At 43.2% G+C, this 21,973-nt stretch overlaps 2 protein-coding genes across 3 annotated transcripts in view; one reads left to right on the top strand and one right to left on the bottom strand.

Moving 5' to 3' along the window:
• The window catches only part of FYCO1 (FYVE and coiled-coil domain autophagy adaptor 1), a 53,116-nt gene extending 31,143 nt beyond the window's left edge, over window positions 1-21,973 (top strand). Inside the window, exons 13-18 of one of the 2 annotated variants that reach the window (XM_056857941.1) lie at window positions 770-789; window positions 1,185-1,329; window positions 16,631-16,726; window positions 18,193-18,403; window positions 20,904-21,013; window positions 21,835-21,973. In XM_056857941.1, coding sequence (XP_056713919.1) covers window positions 770-789; window positions 1,185-1,329; window positions 16,631-16,726; window positions 18,193-18,403; window positions 20,904-21,013; window positions 21,835-21,910 — 658 coding nt within the window. In that variant the 3' untranslated portion in view covers window positions 21,911-21,973. The remainder of the gene's footprint in view (window positions 1-769; window positions 790-1,184; window positions 1,330-16,630; window positions 16,727-18,192; window positions 18,404-20,903; window positions 21,014-21,834) is intronic. The other variant, XM_056857940.1, reaches the window with a different exon arrangement.
• On the bottom strand, window positions 5,511-6,542 carry CXCR6 (C-X-C motif chemokine receptor 6). Its single transcript, XM_056857948.1, has one exon. It carries the CDS (start codon window positions 6,540-6,542, stop codon window positions 5,511-5,513), a length of 1,032 nt encoding a protein of 343 aa, XP_056713926.1.

The raw sequence follows: 21,973 nt of genomic DNA, 5'->3' as shown, positions 1-21,973 counted from the left end.
AAATTTCTGTGGAAAATCAGTTTGGCCCATTAGATTCTGGCTTCTTTCCTTTGCTCTGCTACCTCTTATTCTAAGATTGCAGTGCTGCAGATTGACTGTGAGTGAACATATGAACATATATGAACATATGAAGCTGCCTTATACTGAATCAGACCCTTGGTCCATCAAAGTCAGTATTGTCTACTCAGACCAGCAGCAGCTCTCCAGGGTCTCAGGCTGAGGTCTTTCACATCACCTACTTGCCTAGTCCCTTTAACTGTAGATGTCGGGGATTGAACCTGGGACCTTCTGCATGACAAGCAGATGCTCTACCACTGAGCCATGGCCTCTCCCCTAACGTGACGTGCCCTTGCGCAAGAGCATCAAAAAGATAGGCTTTCGGTGATACATCATGCCTGTTCCATTCACAGTTGCACTGCATCATGTAGGCTTATAGGCCGGACAGGAAGCGAGTCAGGACAGGACAGTCAGAAAAATTCTCCCTTGGTGGGAGTCTCATATTTTTTCCTTAATTCCAGTTCAGGTGAAGGATAGATAGTGTTATGGTAAATCCGGGGTGTTCGGGGCGGGGGGGGGGGGGAGAGACCGAAAGACCATTGTTTCAAGAAACAGTTATTTATTTGGAGCAGCTGCGACCCAGAGGCCCTAATGGGCAGAAATTTCTGAGTCCCGATTGTACTGAGGGAGAGATATTTATCCAAATTCAAGATATGACAACCCATCAACATTCAGGGTAAAGCTGATAGCACTACAGACATAGAGGCGGCAGTAAAGTAACAGTTTCACCCAGTTCTTATTATGGTTTACTGTAACCCTCCGTGACTCTTGCCCCAATTACTAGCACACAGACACACAGAGATACCCTGCCCAGCAACAAGCTATTCCCTTGCTGTCCTAATACATGTCAATACATTTACAGAAAGGAAAAGAGATTATTACAAATTGCTAAATCAGTGGATCTTCCATAGTCAGGAGAAGTCTACCTTGCTGTCTCAATAGGTGGATAGAGTCTCATGCAGCTCAATTCTGTTCTTGCATGGTAAACTGCCAGAATACAAAATTCTAACTTTGTACAGATAATGTTGAAAGGGATTCAGTTTTTCCAACTCTGTGAACACTGTAAAACATCAACCGCTTGCCTTTTGTGCAAAATTATATCTCCTTCCCCTCCTTTTTTGATACAGTTACAACTGAAGCTTCTAAGCCCGCCGATGATGCCGCATTTGATATAATCACAGATGAAGAAGTGGGCCAATTAGAGGAAGAGGACTCTGTTCATAATGAAAGTCAAACTGAAGAAGAGTCCCTGGACCGTAATATGACTGACCTGTGAGTAAAAGTTATTTAAACAAAGTCATTAAGGAATCAGACATGATGAAGGAAGCACTAGGCTTCCAATCCACCCTCCACATGCTGTCCCTCCGCCTGCAAATTCATCCCCCCAGTCATTTTTAATCCCCCCCCTTCAAACTAGGTGCCAAAATTAAAAACGATGCCAAGGAGGGACATTTTCAGGGCAGAATTGATGGGCTTAGGAAAGGTAAACTTCCATTCCTGTCTGCTAGTGCAAATGGCTCCCAACCTCTGCCTTCCATGTTATTTTGGCAAAGATAGGGTGAATGAATTGGCTTCAGTGTCATGTGTCCTACCACTCCACTCACCACATTTTGAAATTGAATCCTTCTGCCAGCACAAGTAGCCTTCTTCCGACTTAAGTGGCTTTTCATTCAGTGTAACAGCACTTAGAGTTGCTTCAGGGTTTGGAGTGTCAGAGCTTCCTCATTGGGGAGAAAAGTGGGGTATAAGTATATCTACAAATAAAGTTGGAGGCAGGCTTCAAACTTTGCTGATCAGAGCAATAGGATACATGCTGGTATTTTATCATCAGGATGTTTTGTTTTAATTTACGAATTGATTTGAGAACTTTTTGGCTAAAAGGGGATATAAACGGGCTGTAAATTATAAAAAGAAATAATCATTTATAAAGATAACATCTACTTCCACTCCAATGTATTTTAAATGCAAAGGGAAAAACAAAACAATGTCTTTCCTCCTACCTTCTTAAATGCATTTGAGCCAACAAATAATTGTTTTCTCTTGCCTTCCAAACCAGGATTGCACAGAGATTCAAACTATAGTTTGTAATCCTGGTTTGGAGAGCAAACACAAACCATAGTTTGCTAGTTTGGTTGTAGCAGCAAAACTGTGATTATGCTGAACAGGAAATTACTAACTAAATGAGGGGAGGGGGCAGGAGAAGATCAGGGCTGGGGGAGCATGCAAAAGGAGCATGGCTCCTTTGCATAGTGCCACACTACAGTTTAGCTATTGAACTAACTCTGTTGTACTGGGGAAGAATATCAGTTCACCTTCGTGGCTTCTGTGCAGTCCTGCATGGGACTGCGCTTACACAGGCCAATGCGTGCCTGCACAGAAGACCACTCGATGATCAACAGTTACAGGTAAGTGCAACACTGTTTTTCTGTGCAAATGGTTTAAGGATTAATTACACACTAATAAATTGGCAACAGTTGCGCTTAGATTAGCTACATGTGCAAGACGTTGGTTTTTTTTAAACATTCGGTTTTACTGAAGCATGTGTTCGATGCTGAATTTCAAGGTGTTTTTTCCTCTTGGGAGTAAAGGATATGGAGTCTGGATAGCAGAATTCTATATGGCAACTTAGTTAGTGGTACCAGTTTCCTCTTTGGCAATACTAATAGAAAATAATGAAGCTGTGATGTAAATGGGAAGAAGCTCAAGGTCTATCACGTACTTATTGATCTCTTCAGGTTTCATGGTCAAGTAGATTATGACTATGACCCTTTGTCAATGCAAGTCCTTTGTTTTATTGTTGTAATACTTCACTAAAGAATGTGCCCTGTACAAACCTTCCTGCCCTTCACATGAAGGGGGAGGAATTATGAAAACAGCACAACTGCAGAGTTATCCGGTCTGTGTGCCTCCCAGAAAAGCATAATGAAAAGGAGCACAGTTATGAAAATGGCCAGAGCAAGCAAAAAGAAAGGTAAATCTGACAATAGGACTCACTTTTTGCTTCTCAAAATAACTGAGTCAGATTGTTCTGCTTCAGGTCTGACTGGTTCCTGTACAGACAGCACTGATACTCTTTCATTAGAATTTGAATTCTGAACAGCATGTCTCAGGCAGATCACATGTAAAATATGTGTGTGTGTGTGTGTTGCCATCAAGTCACAACTGACTTAGGGTCATTTGTGACCTGTAAGGTTTTTAAGGCAAGAGATGTTCAGAGGTGGTTTGCTATTGCCTGTCTCCGTGTCATGGCTCTGGTATTCCTTGGAGGTCTCCCATCCTAATACTTGCCAAGGTCGAGGCTGAGAGTGTGTGACTAGCCCAAGATCACCCAACAAGTTTCCATGGCAGAGTGGGAATTCGAACCTGGGTCTCCCAGATCCTAGTCTGACACCTTAACCACTACACCATGCTGGCTCTCTCTCATATGGGGGAGCCAGCATGGTGTAGTGGTTAAGGTGTTGGACTAGGACCTGGGAAACCAGATATATAATACCACCGGTTGTCATGTTCATCCCTACAAGTGAACCAGCTCCTACTAATTCAGCTATAAAAGAGAGTGTACAGGGCTTCATTAAGTCAAAATAAAGATATTTCAAACCAAACTTAAATGTATCATTTCACATTTTCCATAATGGCAAATATGTGAGCCCTGCTTTACCCATCCATCATGTTGGAAGAGTGGTGGGGTACCCCTGCACTCAATGGACCTAAAAGTATGATATTGTTGTGAGGGAGCGGGGAAGGAGTTTCTGTACTTGTTTCCCCACCTTTAGGGACCCTCATACATTTCTCCCATTTGCTAGTAGCTGAGAGGAGGATTTAATACTCTTTCTACCCCACAGACAGTCACCCTTGCTTTTGTGAGGAGAGTTTCCCTTACCTTCCCCCCAGTAGAACTAGAAAGGCTTAGAGGCTGAATTTAAAAGTTGAAAAAAAGATGCTGATTATTTACAGAAAACGTTTTTAGATTGTTGGTGATTCTATCAGAGAGGCACAGAGCTTAAATGGTTACAGGCAGTTCAAAATCTTAGTTGGTTTCAAGGCGCAGTTCTTAGTTCTCAGTTCAGTTACTTACGAATACTCAGTAATTTACTTAGATGTTGTTCAAAATATTCTTAGACTCAAAATACTTAGTGTGGACTCAAACTAACCTAGCACACAAAAATACCGGTGAGTGGAGGTTCATTCCACAACCTTTCCCACTCATTAGATTTGCCCACCTCCTGTGGAAACAAATCACTCTTCCCCCAAAACACTGATGAGTCAGGAGTCTCCCTGTTTCAGAAGACACCTCCCACCAAGTGACTGAAGAAAGGGCTATCACACACGGCCACCATCGTCACGGCTCAGGTTTTGGTTTTAAAACAAGCTAGGTAGTATGTGAACAAGTGTTCACAGAGTCTCTCCATACCACAACACAGATCAGATCAGAACTCTGTCCTTCCCAAGAACTAACTGCTAACTGCTTTAAGATCTCCTCTCTCCCTGCAAAAAGATCCCTGTCAACTTTTCAGACTCCACCCACTGCTTGCTGGCTTTTACTGACGGTTACCAAGCCTCTCTGTTTAACCCTTCATCCATCACATGAGCCTATAACAAGAGTGAGTTGGTGGGGAACCTCCCCCCACCCATGACACACTTTCTGTTAACAGAAAATTTAGTCTGGACCCCACTGGGTCATGAAATGGGGTTTTGATCAGGCCAGGCCAGGGTGAGCAAGACCTTTGCCTGAGAACTTTGGTCTTTTCTGCTGGGCTCAATAGCCAAATAGTTTCACTGCACTGTACGTTTATTCAAACGTTCCCAGTGGAAGAGGGAACTAAATCAAGAAGAGCTACATGATGCCACACCATACTTTTGTGCTCCAGGAATGTTAATGTTTAATACTAAAAAAGATTCATACTGTAAGCATCTTTAAAATTAAAAGATTCATGCTGTAATAATTCATGCTGTAAATATGGTTTGCAGTTTTCTATATAAGGCCAGGTAGCTAATTGTCCTTACTCTAGTAATCTACGTTCTTAACCAGCCTTGGGCCAACCTCCAGGTACTAGCTGTAGATCTCCCGCTATTACAATTGATCTCCAGCCGATAGAGATCAGTTCACCAGGAGAAAATGGCCGCTTTGGCAACTGAACTCTATTGCATTGAAGTCCCTCCCCTCCCCAAACCCCTCCCTCCTCAGGCTACACCCCTAAAACCTCCCACCGATGGCGAAGAGAGACCTGACAACCCTACTCATGAAGCTGCACAGTTCAGTCCTTTTTTAAATGATGCCCATAGCAATGGAACCAGGAATGCAATGAAGTTAATTAACAATCTTGTCATAATGCAAGAAAGCTTTCGCAGAGTCTGCAAACACTACAGTTACACTGAGAAGATGCAGTTTATAGCATTGGCTTTCCTGAGTGACCAAAATGAAGCCACACTCAGGAGATTGGGGCATGCGCCCCTTACAGTGGATGCAAGCTTGTTTCTTCTACGTTGTTCGAAGCAGTGCCCATTTTTGAGCTGTTGTCTTCGGTTGTTTGCCATTGCTTTGCCGTTTGTCGGTGCCTGGCGCACCCAATGTTTTTAACTATTTTCTTCAGATTCTTCCTAAACTTCACTCCGATGAAGAAGTAGAGGACAGGGTTGAGACAGCTGTGGAAATAGGCAATTGCTTCTGTTACGATCAGTGCGTATTCATAATGGCGGCTGAAGAGGATACGCCGGTCCACAACACGAATCAGTTTCAGCAAGTTGTAGGGTGCCTGCGTACAAAAAAATGTTGCGACAATAGCAAATATTATTTTTACTGATTTGTGCTTTTGGAAACCCTTTGCTTTGAGCAAAGTGTTTATAATGGTTAAGTAGCAAAAAAGCATGACGAGCATAGGGCAGAAGAACCCAAGAGACATTTGAGTGACTTCAATGGATTGTTCCATATGAAGAGTTGAGTAGTTTGCATGGCATACTACTTTGTCGTACTTGGCCTGTGTGCTGTACACGAATTGCGGCATAGCAAATGCCAGGGAAACAATCCAAAGAAAAATGCAGATTGCTTTGCCCCAGATTGTCCTTTTGGATTGGCTGACATGGACTTTGGTGGCTTGGACAATTGCGAAATACCTCTCGATCGTCACGCAGGTGAGGGTCAGCATGGAGCCGTACAGATTCAAGGTGTAGAAGCCTCGGATGACTTGACATGCCAGTGTGCCAAAGATCCACTCCTGAGCAGCAGAGTATGCCCAGAATGGCAGCGTGCCAAGGAAGCATAAGTCTGCGGTAGCCAAGCTTACTAAAAAGATGTCTGTTACTGTCTTCACTTTCTCATGGAAAACAAATATGATGAGAACCAGTGCGTTCCCAGACACTCCAAAGATGCAGGCAAATGAGTACATGCAGATCAGGAAAGGTTTGCTAAACTGTGAAAAAAACTCATCCTCGTAGTCGTATTTGGACACTGCACTGAGGTACGCGTCATAATCCTCATCGGTGCTCATATCTGTAATCACATACATATGAAAAAATATCTTGTTAGGCTCACAGTGTGTCTCTACACTGCTGTGAAATTCTTCATATTACTGTTTAGACAATACAGCTATGCCAACAATAGGCTTTTGGGCTTTGTGTGTCTTGTCTTCAACTGAGAAGAAAGGAAGGCAATGCAGTTTCCTTTTGGGGCTGAATATACAGAAGAATTGAAGCCACACTAGCTAGACCAAGTTTTGAATACATCCGGTCATTTATATACAATATTGCAGCACTTGCAAATATTGGGTTGGGTCCAGATTAAATTTTCTGCTAATGGAAAGGGGGGCAATTTCTCCCCTCTTAAGACCCCTGAGTTTGTACCTTATACTGCCCTGTGGGACCCCTGTCCCCCAGGAGTAAGATTTTGGGGAGATCAGTGGTCTGCAGAAGGAGGGGGAGGCAGGAAGGTTGTGTTCTGCTGATGGAGGAGGCACCTTTCATTAGTTGAAAATTTTCCCTGGCTCCATTAGCTGAAGCAACAAGCCAAATTGCTTATCTTCAAGCAGCAGCCCTTGAACTGACTCAAACCTGTGGTTTGTGTACACATTCAAGGCATGCATACCTAATTGAATTGATTAATTAAGGAAGTCCACAAGCTCCCTTAATTAATTAATTAGGCAATACTGCTAGAAAGATCGATGGCTCTTATCTCATCTCTCTTTTATGTGATTGTGTGAAGAATATCAAGGTGGTTGTCTCTATGAGTAGCTGGGGGATGTTCATGGTTTCATGGATATGCCCTGATCTAGTATAATCAGGAAAGGGATGTGACTACATCCTGTGGTTGGGCAAAGATTGAGTGTCAAGATAATAACTATGAAATTATATCCCATGACTAAGGCCCCTTTGGGAGAGCCTGTGGCTCAGTGATAGAGCTTCTGTTAGGCATGCAAAAGGTCCCAGGTTCAATCCCTGGTCCCTCCATTTGAAAGGACCGGGTAGTAGGGGATGTGAAAGACCTCTGCCTGAGATCCTGGAGAACTGCTGCTAGTCTGAGCAGAAAATACTGACCTTGAGAGACCACTGGTCTGATTTACTATTCATGTGTACATGTGATAGTATAAGGTGATATGAAACATAGTGAAGTTCAGAGTGTCAGCACTATAATTTCCCCTGTTTTTATATGTCTCTCAAATGTTAGTTTGTTCATTCATCAATACAGCACAAGGATGTTATTCAGAAAGGGTCCCAGATGAAATATTTCCTGGAATGTTAGACAGCATAATGTGAAGACTGGTAGCTGAGATGAAGATGCTGGTAGCCACAACAAAGAGCAAAGGAAAAAAATGTGTGAGCTGTTCTGATGGAAAAAAGCAGGGGAAGGGAGGGGAGAGATACTGCATGGAGCCTGCATACTCATGAATCAAACAAGGCTCAGATTTCTCAGAATCCTGTGTTTGACTCAAGAGCAGACACTGGTATAAATCCTTCCTACAACTTAATATGCATTACAGCAATTTTGCTAATCCACATCACAATATTCAGGTCTGTTTTATCTAAATCATTGATACCCTGCCTTTCCCTCCCCCCCAAATGGGGACCGAAAGCAGCTTACATCGTTCTCCCCTCCTCCGTTTTATACTCACAACAACGCTTTGAAGTAGGTTAGGCTAAGAGAGTGTGACTAGCCCAAGGTCACCCAGGGAGCTTCCATGGCACGAATGGTAAGAAACCTGGGTCTTCCAGATATTAATCCAACGTGCTTAACCACTTCACCACTCTGGCTCTCCATGCACGTATCTGAATTGCAGCCTCTCTGGGTCAGGCATGTTTGTGTATGTTGTGTTTTTTATTTTTGAGGGGTTAGAAAGGGAGATCTTACTTTTCTCTATTTTTCTAATAACTGGGTTACCGCAGCCACTAGAGACATCTGCCTCACCAACTCCCTCTCTATCCCTCTTAATCAGTAAATCAATTTATTCATTCCAGGTCTGCCAGTATTCTGACAGACTGGTCAGCGTGTACATGGGGTTAGAACAGTGGTTCCCAAAGTGGGCAGTACCACCCCCTGGGGAGCAATGGGATTACCTGGGGGGGCACTAAGACGGAAGGGGCAGCAGGGGGGTACTAGAGGGGGGGGCTTCAACTGTGCTGTTGGATAGGTTAGGGGGCACTGGGGTTGAGTTTGTGGGACCAAGGAGACGGTGGCCCGAAAAGTTTGGGAACCACTGGGTTAGAGGGATGACACTAAAGATCCTTTTCTAAAATAAAGAGAAGTTTTAGAACTAAATAAAATGAGCCCTTTATTTCTCATTCTTCCTTATACAGTATGCTGGGTGTTTTCAGGTACAAAGCCATAGAGTCCACTGTACATAGTGGCTGTTTTCTCCAGGGGAACCAATCTCTGTCAGCTGGAGACCAGTTGTTATAGCGGGAGATCTCCAGCCATCACCTGGAGGTTGGCAACCCTAAACGCAGCACCAATAATGATTGGCAAGTTCTGGGGCCCTTTTCTCATACAGGATGCTGGCTCCATCAAACTCGCTCTCTCCTCCCACTCCTTTCCCATCACTGCATTTCTCTCTCTGCCGTTTCTTGTGGCTGCCAGCACCTCGGTCCTAGCTACCAGTCTCCGGATGACATTTTAAGCACTCAAAGAAATGTGGCAACTGGGACCCAGCCACCACCATCAGCCAGCACAAACACCCGGTTATGGGGTATCAAGTGAGGGACCAGGCTGGCCAACAACCCAGTTTGAACGAGAGAGGGAATTCTTCAGATCCTCACTTGATAGCAGTCTTGATAAGGTAATCATGAACTAACACATTGTAACTTCTTCCAGACGTGCTCAGATGTCTCCTTGAAACTGATGTTGGGGATTAAATTACTAGAGGAGACCTAGTTGCACGGTTGGACTTGGTTTGGAGGAGTAGTCATAGCAAAATTGTTTCCAAATGGCTTATAAACATGCCATAACAAAAGATTACTAATCCTTTCTGTTTCTAAATGATATAAAAGATTGTAGTTAAAAGACAGTTGCCGCCAAGAAACCCATTCCAGTATTGAATAAAACAGCCTTACTTCATAAGCTGGGCTGGGCAGAAGCCAGTGGTCTTCTGAGTCCTCTTTCTCCTGGACTCTGAAACAAAAATAACATGTCTCAAATTGAACGATAGCATAACACATAAAAGAGTAACAGGCATATTAAAAACTTAAAATAGTAATCTAATTGGAACTCAACAAAGTAGCCAATTAGACAGGAATTTGTAATGGTCTTGGGGCAATGGCGGGGAATAGTGTTTTGCGTTCGTGATTGTTCTCCTTTCAGTCTGGGAACTCAGCTGGTTCTCCCTACTAGGCCACTGGGAAGGACCATCAGTTTTACCCAAACAATTGGGTAGGTGTGTGGTATGCAGACAGACAACAAAAACAGGAGGGGATGTGGTTCAGTGGCATGGGGTTCACTTGGCCAATCTCAAAGCCCATCCTTTCAATTTAAAGGAACCAGATGGTAGGTGATATGGAAGACCTCTGCCTGAAACCCTGGAGAACCACTGCCCGTCAGAGTAGACAATTTTAACCTTGAGAGGCCAATGGTCTGAATCAGTAGAAGGCAGCTTGATGTGACAAACAACCAACAAACTGCAAATACAGTCGGTATGGAAATGCTTTGAGACAGAGCACCAGTAGTGGTTTTTTTGTTGTTAATTTTTTTGTGGCTACACTGTTTAGTGCTATGAAAATGGGTGAAATCCCTAAGTGGATCATTGGAGGCCAAGGGAAAGTTGTGCAGGAATGGGGCTGAGGCCAAGGGCAGGCATGCACAGCTGGGATCAGGAAGAGTTAAGGAGCAGGACTGGTAGAGTAAGAATAGGGATACCAACCTCTAGGTAGCAGCTGGAGATTTCCTGCTCTTACAACTGATCTCCAGCTGACAGAGATCAGTTCACCTGGAGAAAATGGCAGCTTTGGCAATTGGACTCTATGGAATTGAAGTCCCTCCCCTCCCCAAACCATGCCCTCCTCAGGCTCCACCCAAAAAACCTCCCGACGGTGGCGAAGAGGGACCTGGCAACCCTAAGTAAGGACCACCCACTCAGGTCTGGAGAAAACACAGATGTGTGCAAGGCAGAAAGGTAAGACGTGGGGGACCTGGGAAGAAAAGCAGGGCAATGCTTGATGACAAATTCGCCTGCTGACCTTTTTCTTAGAAATATCCAGCCAAGCCAGCACTATAGATGTGATAGCTTTTATCTTTGTAATGTTTTATATGGTATGTGGCTTTTTTAAAATGCCTGGTTGGCAGAAGAATTGCCTGAAATCAAAACAAAAGCACCTGTCCAGATCACAAAAGACCAAAAAAAAAAAAAAAAAGAGCAATAGCGTAATGGGAAGAAAAATTATTTAATTCAGCTGTACTTTCTCTACATGTTTCACGTACACTTCTTTGGGGGGGAATCTATAAAAATGCAGATAAAAACAAAAAAACATCAGATTTAAGAAAGAAGAAGAAGAGTTGGTTTTTATATGCTGACTTTCTCTGTCACTTAAGGAAGAATCAAACCGGCTTACAATCACCTTCCCTTCCCCTCCCCACAACAGACACCCTGTGAGGTAGGTAGGGCTGAGAGAGCTCTAAGAGAGCTGTGACTAGCCCAAGGTCACCCTGCTGGCTTCATGTGGAGGAGTAAGGAATCAAACCCGGTTCTCCAGATCACAGTCCACCGCTCCAAATCACTGCTTTTAACCACTACACCATGCTGGCTCTTAGTAAACTTAGTAAAAAGACAGTAATCACTGAGCATGTGAAAAGTGCATAAATATTTGGAACCACATATCCATGAACATGTTTCAGATATTATACAGGTGTAGTAAAGGAACATCACAGAGGTTATGTATGCGTGGAAACACAGATCATAAAATACACATTATATAGAAAAAATATAAATAACTTGTAAAATAGCCAAAGCAGTTGCCACAGCGACCGAGCTTCATAGAGAGAAGCGTTATAAGCTGACTCGAATTGTTACATGAAATAAAAATCGGTAACAATTTGAGGTTTACATGGCTGTTCCTCATATAAAACAGGGAAGGGCTTCCCACTTTGAGGAGGCTTAAGAGTAGTAATAGCTTAGCCAGCATGAGAGACTATTTATTGCATTGCATAATATTATAGGGACAGACAACTGCAAGGGAATAACCATACCTATGTGCAGATTTGTATGGAGTTCACCTTAGGCAGATGTAAAGGTACAAATGTGGCCAGGATACATTGCCCCAGAAGATGCTCCAAGTACGCTGTGCGTTTTGACCAGACTCTGTTTAATAGAAGCATTTGGGTAAACATTTGTACAGCAACTGCCCCACCACCATATATTTATTATTAGAAAGATGCTTGGAAAGTGTAGAAGAGGAAATATAAAAATGTGGAATCAATGAAAAAGGAAAAAAACACCCTTATTTGGAACACAACAGACTGGATAGAAGAACCGACTATGTCTTGCAAATACTTCTTCTGTCTATCCTGCGTATACGTTATCATTTTCAATTTGAAGCAAGAGGAAGTAGGCACTTACCTCGCAACGAGGGAGAAGTTGTAACTACGTGTCAACCACAGTCTGATGATGGAGGTAGCACTGGGTATTTATAAGAATTGTTATCTCTGGAACTTCCTGTTGTTGTTTTTTAAATAACAAAACACAAGCAGAGTGGAAGGGGGGAAGCCCAAAATTTTGTGGCCAATACCAGACGGCTACCCACCAAAGTTAACCTAATTGTCATTTGAATAGAATACCCATGTTGGAGATTATATAAATATTCATGATATAATCTTGTGTATGGGTGGGTTATTATATGCTAAATATATTTGCTGCACAGCTGCAGCAATAATAATGAAAGTTACTCTGTATTGAAAGACATCTCAAACAAGAAAGGTTTTGGATTTCTTATAAGGCTTTCCTACATGAGAGAGGTTTTTTACATGTTAGAGGTTTATAAAAATATGCATGGGATGGATATAGTTGACAGAAAAAAACCTTTTCTCCCTCTCCCCATAATTCTAGAACTTGGGGTCCCCCAATTAAATTGATGGACAGTAGAATCATAGAATTGGAAGGGACCACCAGGGCCATCTAGCCCAACCCCCTGCACAATGCAGGAAATTCCAAACTACCTTCCCCCACACAAAACCTCCAATGACCCCTACTCCATGCCCAGAAGATGGCCAAGGTGCCCTCCCTCTCATGATCTGCCTAAGGTCATAGAATCAGCATTGCTGACAGATGGCCCTCTAGCCTCTGCTTAAAAACCTCCAGGGAAGGAGAGTTTACAACAAGAAGTACTTCTTCGCGCAATAGGTAATTAAATCATGTGGCTCACTGCTGGTGGATGTAGTGACGGCCGCAAGCACAGATTACTTTAAAAGGGGTTTCGGAAGATTTAGCCATGGTGACTATGGAGCCTTCAGAGTCAGAGAGCCAGCGTGGTATAGTGGTTAAGAGCAGTGGTTTGGAGCTGTGGAGTCTGATCTGGAGAACCGGGTTTGATTCCCCTGGTGAACTGGATTTGTTTCCCACACATGAAGCCAGCTGGGTGACCTTGGGCTAGTCACAGCTCTCCCCACCCCACCTACCTCACAGGGTATCTTGTGGGGAGGGGAAGGGAAGGTGATTGTAAGCCGGTTTGATTCTTCCTTAAGTGGTAGAGAAAGTCGGCATATAAAAACCAACTCCTCCTTCTCCTCCTCCTCTTCTTCTCCTCCTCCCCCTTTTTCTTCAACGCCAGTTGAACGACATCGGGGAAGACTCTGGCCTCAGTGCCCTGTTTCGCTGGACCTGCAAGGCAATCGGATGGGCCACTGTGGGAAATAGGATGCTGAACTGGATGGACCACTGATCTCATAGACCATTGATTTCATCCAGTAGGGCTCTTCTTATTTACTTGTTAACCATCTTTATGCCTTGATCCTTTTCCATCTGGCTTCCAACCCAGATATGGGTCAGAAACTGCCTTGGTCATGCTGACAGATGACATACACCAGTCAGCAAAGAGGAGGAGTCTGTCCCGTTCAGTTCTTTGTGACCTCTCAGCCGTTTAAATCCATTGGATTGGACCCCATACAAGACTTCCACATGTGCAACAGTTCTTACACAAGAGGAACCACTAAAAGTGCTGCAGTCTGAAGTGGTTCAGCCCAATCACACCTCAGTGAAAATGAGGCATAAGATATACCACAACGCTGACCTATTTTTCTTCTTTAGTTATCACATTTTGATCAGATGCATTTGATCTTTTCCTATGATTACTTACTGTGAGGTTTTGTTTTTTTAAAAGCCCACAGCCTATGTCTGTTCATTGTCACCTTTTTCTTTCTTGGTTGAGCTTGACATTTCAGAGTGCTGGTAATATTGCTCACATAGGCAGAAAATTTCTTGGAATGAATTAAAGAGATCTGAATACCGACACCATCTTGAAATGATTCATTTCTCAAAAGCTGAGTCAGCAAGAACAACGTGAATGGAAAATAAATCATTATTGGCAATCTGATGAACCCGGGGGAGGGCGGGGGAGGTAGTGTAGCCATATTCTGACTGATATATGTCAGATATTTTAAAAAGTGGGTGGCTACTGCAAAATCGTCCAATGCTGATTTATTTATTTATTTGCGGTCAGGTTGCAGCTGACTTATGACAACCCCATAAGGGTTTTCAAGGCAAGGGACAAACAGAGGTGGTCTGCCATCGCCTACCCCTGCATAGCAACCCTGGTATTCCTTGGAAGTCTCCCATCCAAATACTAACCAGGGCCAATCCTGCTTAGGTTCTGCAGTTTGATGAGATCAGGCTAGCCTGGGCTATTCAGGTCAACGCTCCAATACTGATACTGTATTCAGTATATTGTATATTCAGTGAATATTTACCCATCCAGAGAATATTTCAAGAAAATTCACCATTAAAGGAGTTGCAGAGAAGAGTTTTGAGGGGAATTTGGAGGGGGGATGTCATTTCAGCTCTCTACAACACTAGTTTAGTGCAAACCCAGCTGAGTCTGTGGACACCACCTATAGAATGCTGTGTTTTTTTTTATCTGTTGAGAAAAAGTAATAATATGAAGAGAGTGGAGCACCACAGTTTTGTGGCAGATTCTGCACTCTCCCTGTTCTACCCTGCCTTGCCCCCATTTGTTCCCAGAAATAGCCCAGACTCAAAGGAGAACTTTACACATGAGGCTTCCTTAAACTGAGTTAAGACTTTTGGACCAACCAGCCCAGTATTATTTACTGTACACTCCGGGGCCATTTATGCAGGGATGTTTAGCTCTTGATTCCTGCTGGCCTGCTTCGAGGCTTCTTTTCCTTTATTCATGATTTTACTAACCTTTAGAAGTCACTTCGCTCCCACTTCGTTCTTTCCCCTCAATTCTAGGATGCTGTTTTATAACGAATTTAAATTCTGCTTTGAGGCAAGAGTGAGGCAAAGCATGGATTGCCTGGGCACAGGAGTTTCCCTCCTTTTTAAGCACAGTGCTCATGCAGTCCAGCTTTGGAAAGACATGGAGAAAAAAATGTATCTTTCATTGGCCTTCCTGTTGTATTCACATGCAGTCATGCTAGGAAAAGATTGGATTTCATGACCAAAAAAATGGGGTTTTAGATGACATAATGCCTAAAGTAGCTTATTTGCTCTTTTTTTCTGTGTTCACTGGAAGTTTCAGAGTACATGTTGTATGGCTGCAAATCCCCTTGAGGCCACAAAGAAGGAAATTGTTTAGGCATAGCAAGTGAGAGCACTGTTAGTTTTAATGGATTTTTTCCCTTTGTTGTATGACAATAGATTTGTGATTGTGTGATAACTATTGTTTTACTTTTTAGCCTGTAATTAATTTTTAATCAGTTTTCTTAGAGTTTTGTAAATATTTTAGTATACTTTGTAACGGCCTATGGCTATACAAATAAATTCACTTGACTGTTCTTGGAGGACACAGTTTTCCACTATACAGTTGACGATGACTTGTGTATGGCTTCAAATCATGTGACATGAAAAGCCCATTGATATCATTCAGTTTGGAAGAGTATTGGATATTGACTGTTCTTCAGACCCTCAGATGCTCAATATGTCGTCACTAATTATAGGAGCATAGGTGAATTTAGTACATGTGGAAACTTCATTGAGTATACAAAACTGGCAAGAATTTCAAACGTGTACAGCTGATGCATACTTTTGGTGATACTGCCATTACCTTGGTGTTGGACATGTTTGCTGCAGTAATCAAGTGTGAAGGGAAAGTGCATGTCTTCAAACACTCAGGGACACATGATGATGGACAGGTTCTGGTGAGCCACAGTTCACTGTGATTTCCTTGTGTATTTTCACTGTGTGGGGGTTGTTCTTCCCTCTCCTACACACGCTATGTGGCAGCAAAAACTATCTGCCAAGCACCAGTGTATCCACAATGCCACAAATTTATACTTCTTAGAGGAAACAATGGAAATGGCAGGCAGGCCATTGAGGAAAATGGTTCCGATACTGTATAAGCCAAAGGTTTGGGACATCGTATTAAGAGATTCACTGTCCTTTAAACATGTTACAGCAAACGTATTTGCTCAGTTGGGACATATGTCAGAGCATATGTAGGCAGACATAGTGACTTGGAAGTTTGCCCTATTAGCATTAGCAAATCTAACTTCTAAGTAAATTTTGTTAGGATAAGACTCTCTCTGTGTCTTGTTTCTATTCTGTAAAGAATAACACTTTGTTTTATGTTCCTGCATCTACTGTCTTCAATTTGTCAACTCACTTTAGAGTTAAGACTGTACTTTATAGCCCATGCATTCGCCCAAAATCCAGGTTCACAACCAGCAAAAATGCCCACCTCTACTGAGAATCTAATTGTAGTCTAGCTAAGAAAGAATGTTGTTTGATTATGATCTGGGAATCTGTCTTTCTGACATCTGGTGTTCAAATAAGTTTAGACAATCCATAAATTAAAATTTCTAAGATGTAGCAGCTGGATGTATTGTTAGAAGCACAAATATGAATGGGAATCAGTTACTGGAGATTGCAATATGTCACTTTCAAAAATGTTTGTTAATGGTCTTTTTCTCTCTCTCCACCCCCAGCAATAGTACCTATAATTCTTCCACCTTTGATGAATCTGAAGAATTGCAAATGTCCCAAGATGCAGAGATCTGCTTGCTGAAGTCAGGAGAACTGATGTAAGTAAAATCCCATTTTGAATCCTGCATATGTGAACAGGACTCTACTGGGCCGCTAGGTGCCCTGGGAAGCATACTTTCCCCCATCATGAGGGTTCCATACGCACTGAATGTTTTCTTGTGCAGCCCCCCAACAGGGAAAATAATGGCCCCTCTCAGCAGCGTTTCGGCTCAGGGAAATATCACACTTTTAAATAGAGTTCCTACTGGGAACTTGCAGCTATGGTATGGGTGCAAGTCCCAATAGCAAACTCATGTACATTGTAACGTGTTGTTTGACCTTTTGACAAAGTGGACAATTAGTTGATGAAGCGAAGCAACACCGGGACAAGCCAGGGTTGTGCAGTATTGATTTCAGTAGGCTTCGGCTGGAGTAGTGTGAGACTGCAGTGTGAGACTGAGGAAACCTGGTTTAAACACACTGATCTTGGGGTGGGCACTGTCCCATACCCAAACTTACCTTATAGGGTTGTTGTGAGGATAAAATGGGACAACCCTATCTATAGCAAGTTACATTGCTTGGAAAAGGGGTAATCTCCAATGTGATGAATGAAAGAGGCAGCAAATGCCAAGTTATTGTTATAGCAACTATAAAAAGCAACTGCAAAGCATAGAGTCATGAACTAAGAGTTACCACACATAAAATCAGTGGTTTTGCAGTTAATCCCATAACACATGAGAGATGCATTTGCTATTTGTTGTTTTGGTTGGAATTTCATATGACATGAACACATGGAGCTGCCTTATACTGAATCAGACCCTTGGTCCATCAAAGTCATTATTGTCTACTCAAACTGGCAGCAGCTCTCCAGGGTATCAGGTAGAGAGGTCTTTCACATCACCTTCTTGCCTAGACCCTTTAATTGGAGATGCTGGGGATTGAACCTGAGACCTTATGCATGCCAAGCAGATGCTCTACCAGTGAGCCATGGCCCCTCCCCATCAGGTGTACCTCCCATGGGGGGCCAGGGCCATGCTCTGTCACTGGTGCACATGCTCTTTAAAACGTATCTTCCTGTAACATTCCATTTGAGCTGTTTGTGAGAAGTTTATACCTTGTGACTTTTTTGTGGACTTTTTTTTTTGCAATATGGGAGATAGTTTGTGGGTGCCTATAAATAGGGTTGCCAACTCTGGCTTGGGAAATTCCTGGAGATTTGGGGGTGGAGCCTGGGGAGGACAGGATTTGGGACTAGAGGGACCACTTCAGGGTATAACATCACACAAATCACCCTCCAAAGCAACCATTTTCTCCAGGGGAACCGATCTCTATAGTCTGGAGATAAGTTCCCCAGGCCCCACCAGGCAGTTGGCAACCCTGTCTATAAACACTTCAAATAAATAGACAGGAATGCTGATATAAGAAAGAAAATAGCAACCACATCTCTTATTTCATTAGCTCACGTGTATTATGTTAGGTTTTCTGCTTTCACATATTGTTTCCTCCCCAATGTTTTGTTTTGCAGGATAAAGCTGCCCTTCACTGTAGAAGAGATTTTAAATTTTGGAGAAGCGAATCGAGAGCTTTTCATTAAATCAAACACCTACAGCATTATTCCCATCACGGTAGAAGAACCTGGCCTTACAATAAATTGGGTGTTTTCATCTGAGCCAAAGAGTATATCATTCAGTGTGGTATACAAAGAATCAGAGGAAGCACCACTGGATCAGTGTAAAGTAAGGCGACATCTTCACAAAAGGATTATTTTCTTTCCTAAAGCTAGCTTTGGAGTTGTTCATCTCTGGGTTGGGAAATTGCTAGAGATTTGGGGGTACAGGCTGGGGTGGTCCACACTCCAGAGAAGCCAGTTTCCTCCAGGGGAACTGACCTCTGTAGCCAAAAGATCAGTTATAATTCTGGGATATCTCTAGGCCCCAACTAGAGATTGCCAACCCTATCCCCAACCTTGTTGAGCCTAAGGACTCTTGAAATTTTGAGAACAAATAATGAGTGCCACAACATAATGGCTGCCATGAATGGCGGGGGTAGAAGTGGGATCAGTCAGAAAATACTGGGTGGTTCTATGTTGGAAATAAAAATTAAAAATGGCATCGGGCCAATGGTGTGAAATCACTTCTGGGAAGGAATGGAAGTAATGCCACTCCTCTCTACCATAAAGTTTCAGGTGAATTCTAGAGAGTCTTGTTGTCACTTCTGGGTTTTCCCTGGAAGAGACACCACATTGTCAAACCCAGCCCCCCATTTCTCTGCATGCCCTCACTCTCTCACTGGTTGCTGGGCCGGGCCTGGCAACCCTATTTGGGGAAGAAACAACTGGGCACCACAAAACACATTGGTTGGTCCATGGCATCCACGTGCACTACACTATACGAAACAAATTAATTCAACTAAGCAGAGTAAACTATTGAGGGTATGAGAGATTTTGGCCACATATCCTTAAGTGGAAACAAGTGTGTTTTCCCAGTGGAAAATCAAAGTTCTTCTAAACCAGAAGCATTATCATATATCATAGCCAGGATGCAATACACTGGGTTTTCTGCTAAAAGAAGTCCAAAAAGTACTTTTAGTGTGAAAACAAGTTGTGTTCTGTATTGCCATGGTTTTATTTTTAACTTAGCATTCTCAAAAGCAGTAGATAACTGAATTAATATTGGGGGGGGTGACCCAGTCCTCCCATTCCCACCAACGTCTCTCCATTAGCAGGAGTCCCCTACTACCGGCCCCCTCCCATTGGCAGGCTCCCCCATGTGGAGGGGAGAACAACTGGACTGAGCCTTTCATTCATTACATTAACTGATATTAATTTGAAGCAATCTTTCTGTGGAGTGTTACCAGCCCAGGATCCAAAGAACTACATGACTGTTTCTTTGAATCCAAAGGAGCTTTGGACTGGTTTCTCAAAAGGCAACATTCTCATGCTGCAAGGCAAGCTGCTTTTGTAACCAATGCAAGTTTTGAAAGCAGATTCTGAGATAGTGTGGCGGTCAGCCATTCGAAAGAAAAGTCCCACTGGTCACGCCCGAGGCTTGGGCAGACCCGAAGTGGATCATTGGATCCTGGCCAGAGAGTTTTTGAAGTATCAGCTTTCTGGGTAAAGTGAGCCTGACATCAAGCAAGCCTTCTGTGCTAGAAGGGCCAGTACACACGGCCTAGTCTAAAACACTGACTTGCACACAAAAACTGCCATCCCAGTATGATAACAAGTAGCAAAGGAGGTTTTAGCCAAGAAAGAGTTAATGGTTGGAGCCGAGACCATTCTGTAGGGAAAGAAGCCAAGATAGCTGTTGGTGTTGTTAAAATTAGGGCCTCTCCGCCCAAGTTGCCCTGACCTGGATGGCCCAGGCTAGTCAGATCTCGGAAGATAAGCAGGGTCAGCCCTGGTTAGTATTTGGATGGGAGACCACCAAGGAACAGCAGGGTTGCTGTGCAGAGGAAGGCACTGGCAAACCACCTCTGTTAGTCTCTTGCCATGAAAACCCCAAAAAGGGGTCGCCATAAGTCGGCTGCGACTTGACGGCACTTTACACACAGGCCCAAGTTGTATAATATTAGGGTTGCCAGGTCCTTCTTCGCCACCGGTGGGAGGTTTTTGGGGCGGAGCTTGAGGAGGGTGGGGTTTGGGGAGGGGAGGAACTTCAATGCCATAGAGTCCAATTGTTAAAGTGGCCATTTTCTCCAGGTGAACTGATCTCCATCGGCTGGAGATCTCCAGGTAGTACCTGGAGGTTGGCAACCCTGTGTAAAATGCAAATCAACCTATTGAGTTCCTTTGGAAGTGGCTGGGGTCAGTTATTTGGGCAACCTGGAAGGATCTTCCTCTGTTCCTATTATAATACCTTGCTGATTTCTTCTTTTCTCCCACTATTAGGGTTGCCAGCTCCAGGTTGGGAAATTCCGGGGAGGGGCGGGGTAGAGACTGGGGAGGTGGGGGTTTGGGGAGGGGCCCTAGCGGTGTATAATGCCATAATGTCCACTCACCAAACAGCCATTTTCTCCAGAGGTGCTTTTTTTTTTTTTTTTTTTTTAAAGTACTTTTACTCGGTTGACAGAGGCTGAGGCCTCCAAGCTGAATAGGGTTGCCAGGTCTCCCCTCTCCCTCGGTGGGAGGTTTTGATGGGCAGGGATGGGATGATCGTATGTGCAATTGCCCGCCCAAACCACCCACCTGGCAAACCTGAATCATTTTCAAGCTTTTATCTGATGTACAATTTGCAGGTTCTTATCCCTATGACCCGCTGCAGCTCTCACAAGGAAACCATCAGAGGGAAGGTGAAAGTCAGAAACCCCGGGATCTACGTGCTTATATTTGACAACACTTTCTCTAGGTAGGTGCAGCTGGAAGTGCAGCGGTGAAATTAGTAGCTTTTTGCTCCTTGTTAGGGAGGTAGTGAGCTCTGGCAGTCTTCAAGTAGCAACTGGAGGAATACTTGTCAGGGATACTTTGGTTGATCCTACATTGAGCAGGGGGTTGGCCTGTATGGCCTGTTCCAACTCTTTGATTCTATGAAATCATGGAACTTCACAAGAGAGAGGAGGAGAAATGGAGTGAGCTAGGAGAAGAGGCTCTGGGAGACATATGTGTGTGTGGGTATGCTTAATTGGTTAGATCCAGAAGTATTGACCGAAGGGATTTCCTTCAGTGGAAGGTGTCTTTCTCACCTCCTGGGTCCTGCTGCAGTCTAAAATGCTGCTGCTGTGAAACGCTCCCCCCAAAAAAACCAGAAGTTGCAGTGAAAGAATCAGCAAAATTGTTCATTCACCAGTCCTGTTAACAGAATCCTACTGTCAAATCCAATCCAGTATGTGAAACGGGCATAAAATGCAGTCTGTCGCTTAGTAATTCTATATATTTATAAATGCCGAACAGGAAAAAATAAAATATTTTATGTGAATTCCTGCATTTTATATTAGGAAGGAGGAAAGTGGTCAGGAATTACTTTTGACTAAGGTGGTTACAATTGTGCAGTTAGGCCCCAGATGAGCGTTGGTTACAATTAAAAGCAATCAATTCAAGTACAAATTGCACAAGTAGCGTTGATTTCAAAGAGTCATATATATCTTTAAATTTTCTGAATCAGATTTGACAAGATTGTGTTCTCTTACAATTTAAGCTCAGCTGATGCTTCTTCTATTTTTGTTTCTACAGGTTTATCTCCAAAAAAGTATTTTACCACTTAACACTTCAACGCCCAGTGATTTATGATGGAAGCGATTTTCCATAATCTTGGATATATGCAATATTTATATAGTCTCTTTGTTCAAATTATATTTTTAAGAAACACTTT

This window comes from Euleptes europaea, chromosome 11, assembly GCF_029931775.1.
Source record: "Euleptes europaea isolate rEulEur1 chromosome 11, rEulEur1.hap1, whole genome shotgun sequence".
Classification (NCBI taxonomy): Eukaryota; Metazoa; Chordata; class Lepidosauria; order Squamata; family Sphaerodactylidae; genus Euleptes; species Euleptes europaea.
Note: the sequence above shows the minus strand (reverse complement) of the source record. Positions and strands in the feature narration are given on the sequence as shown.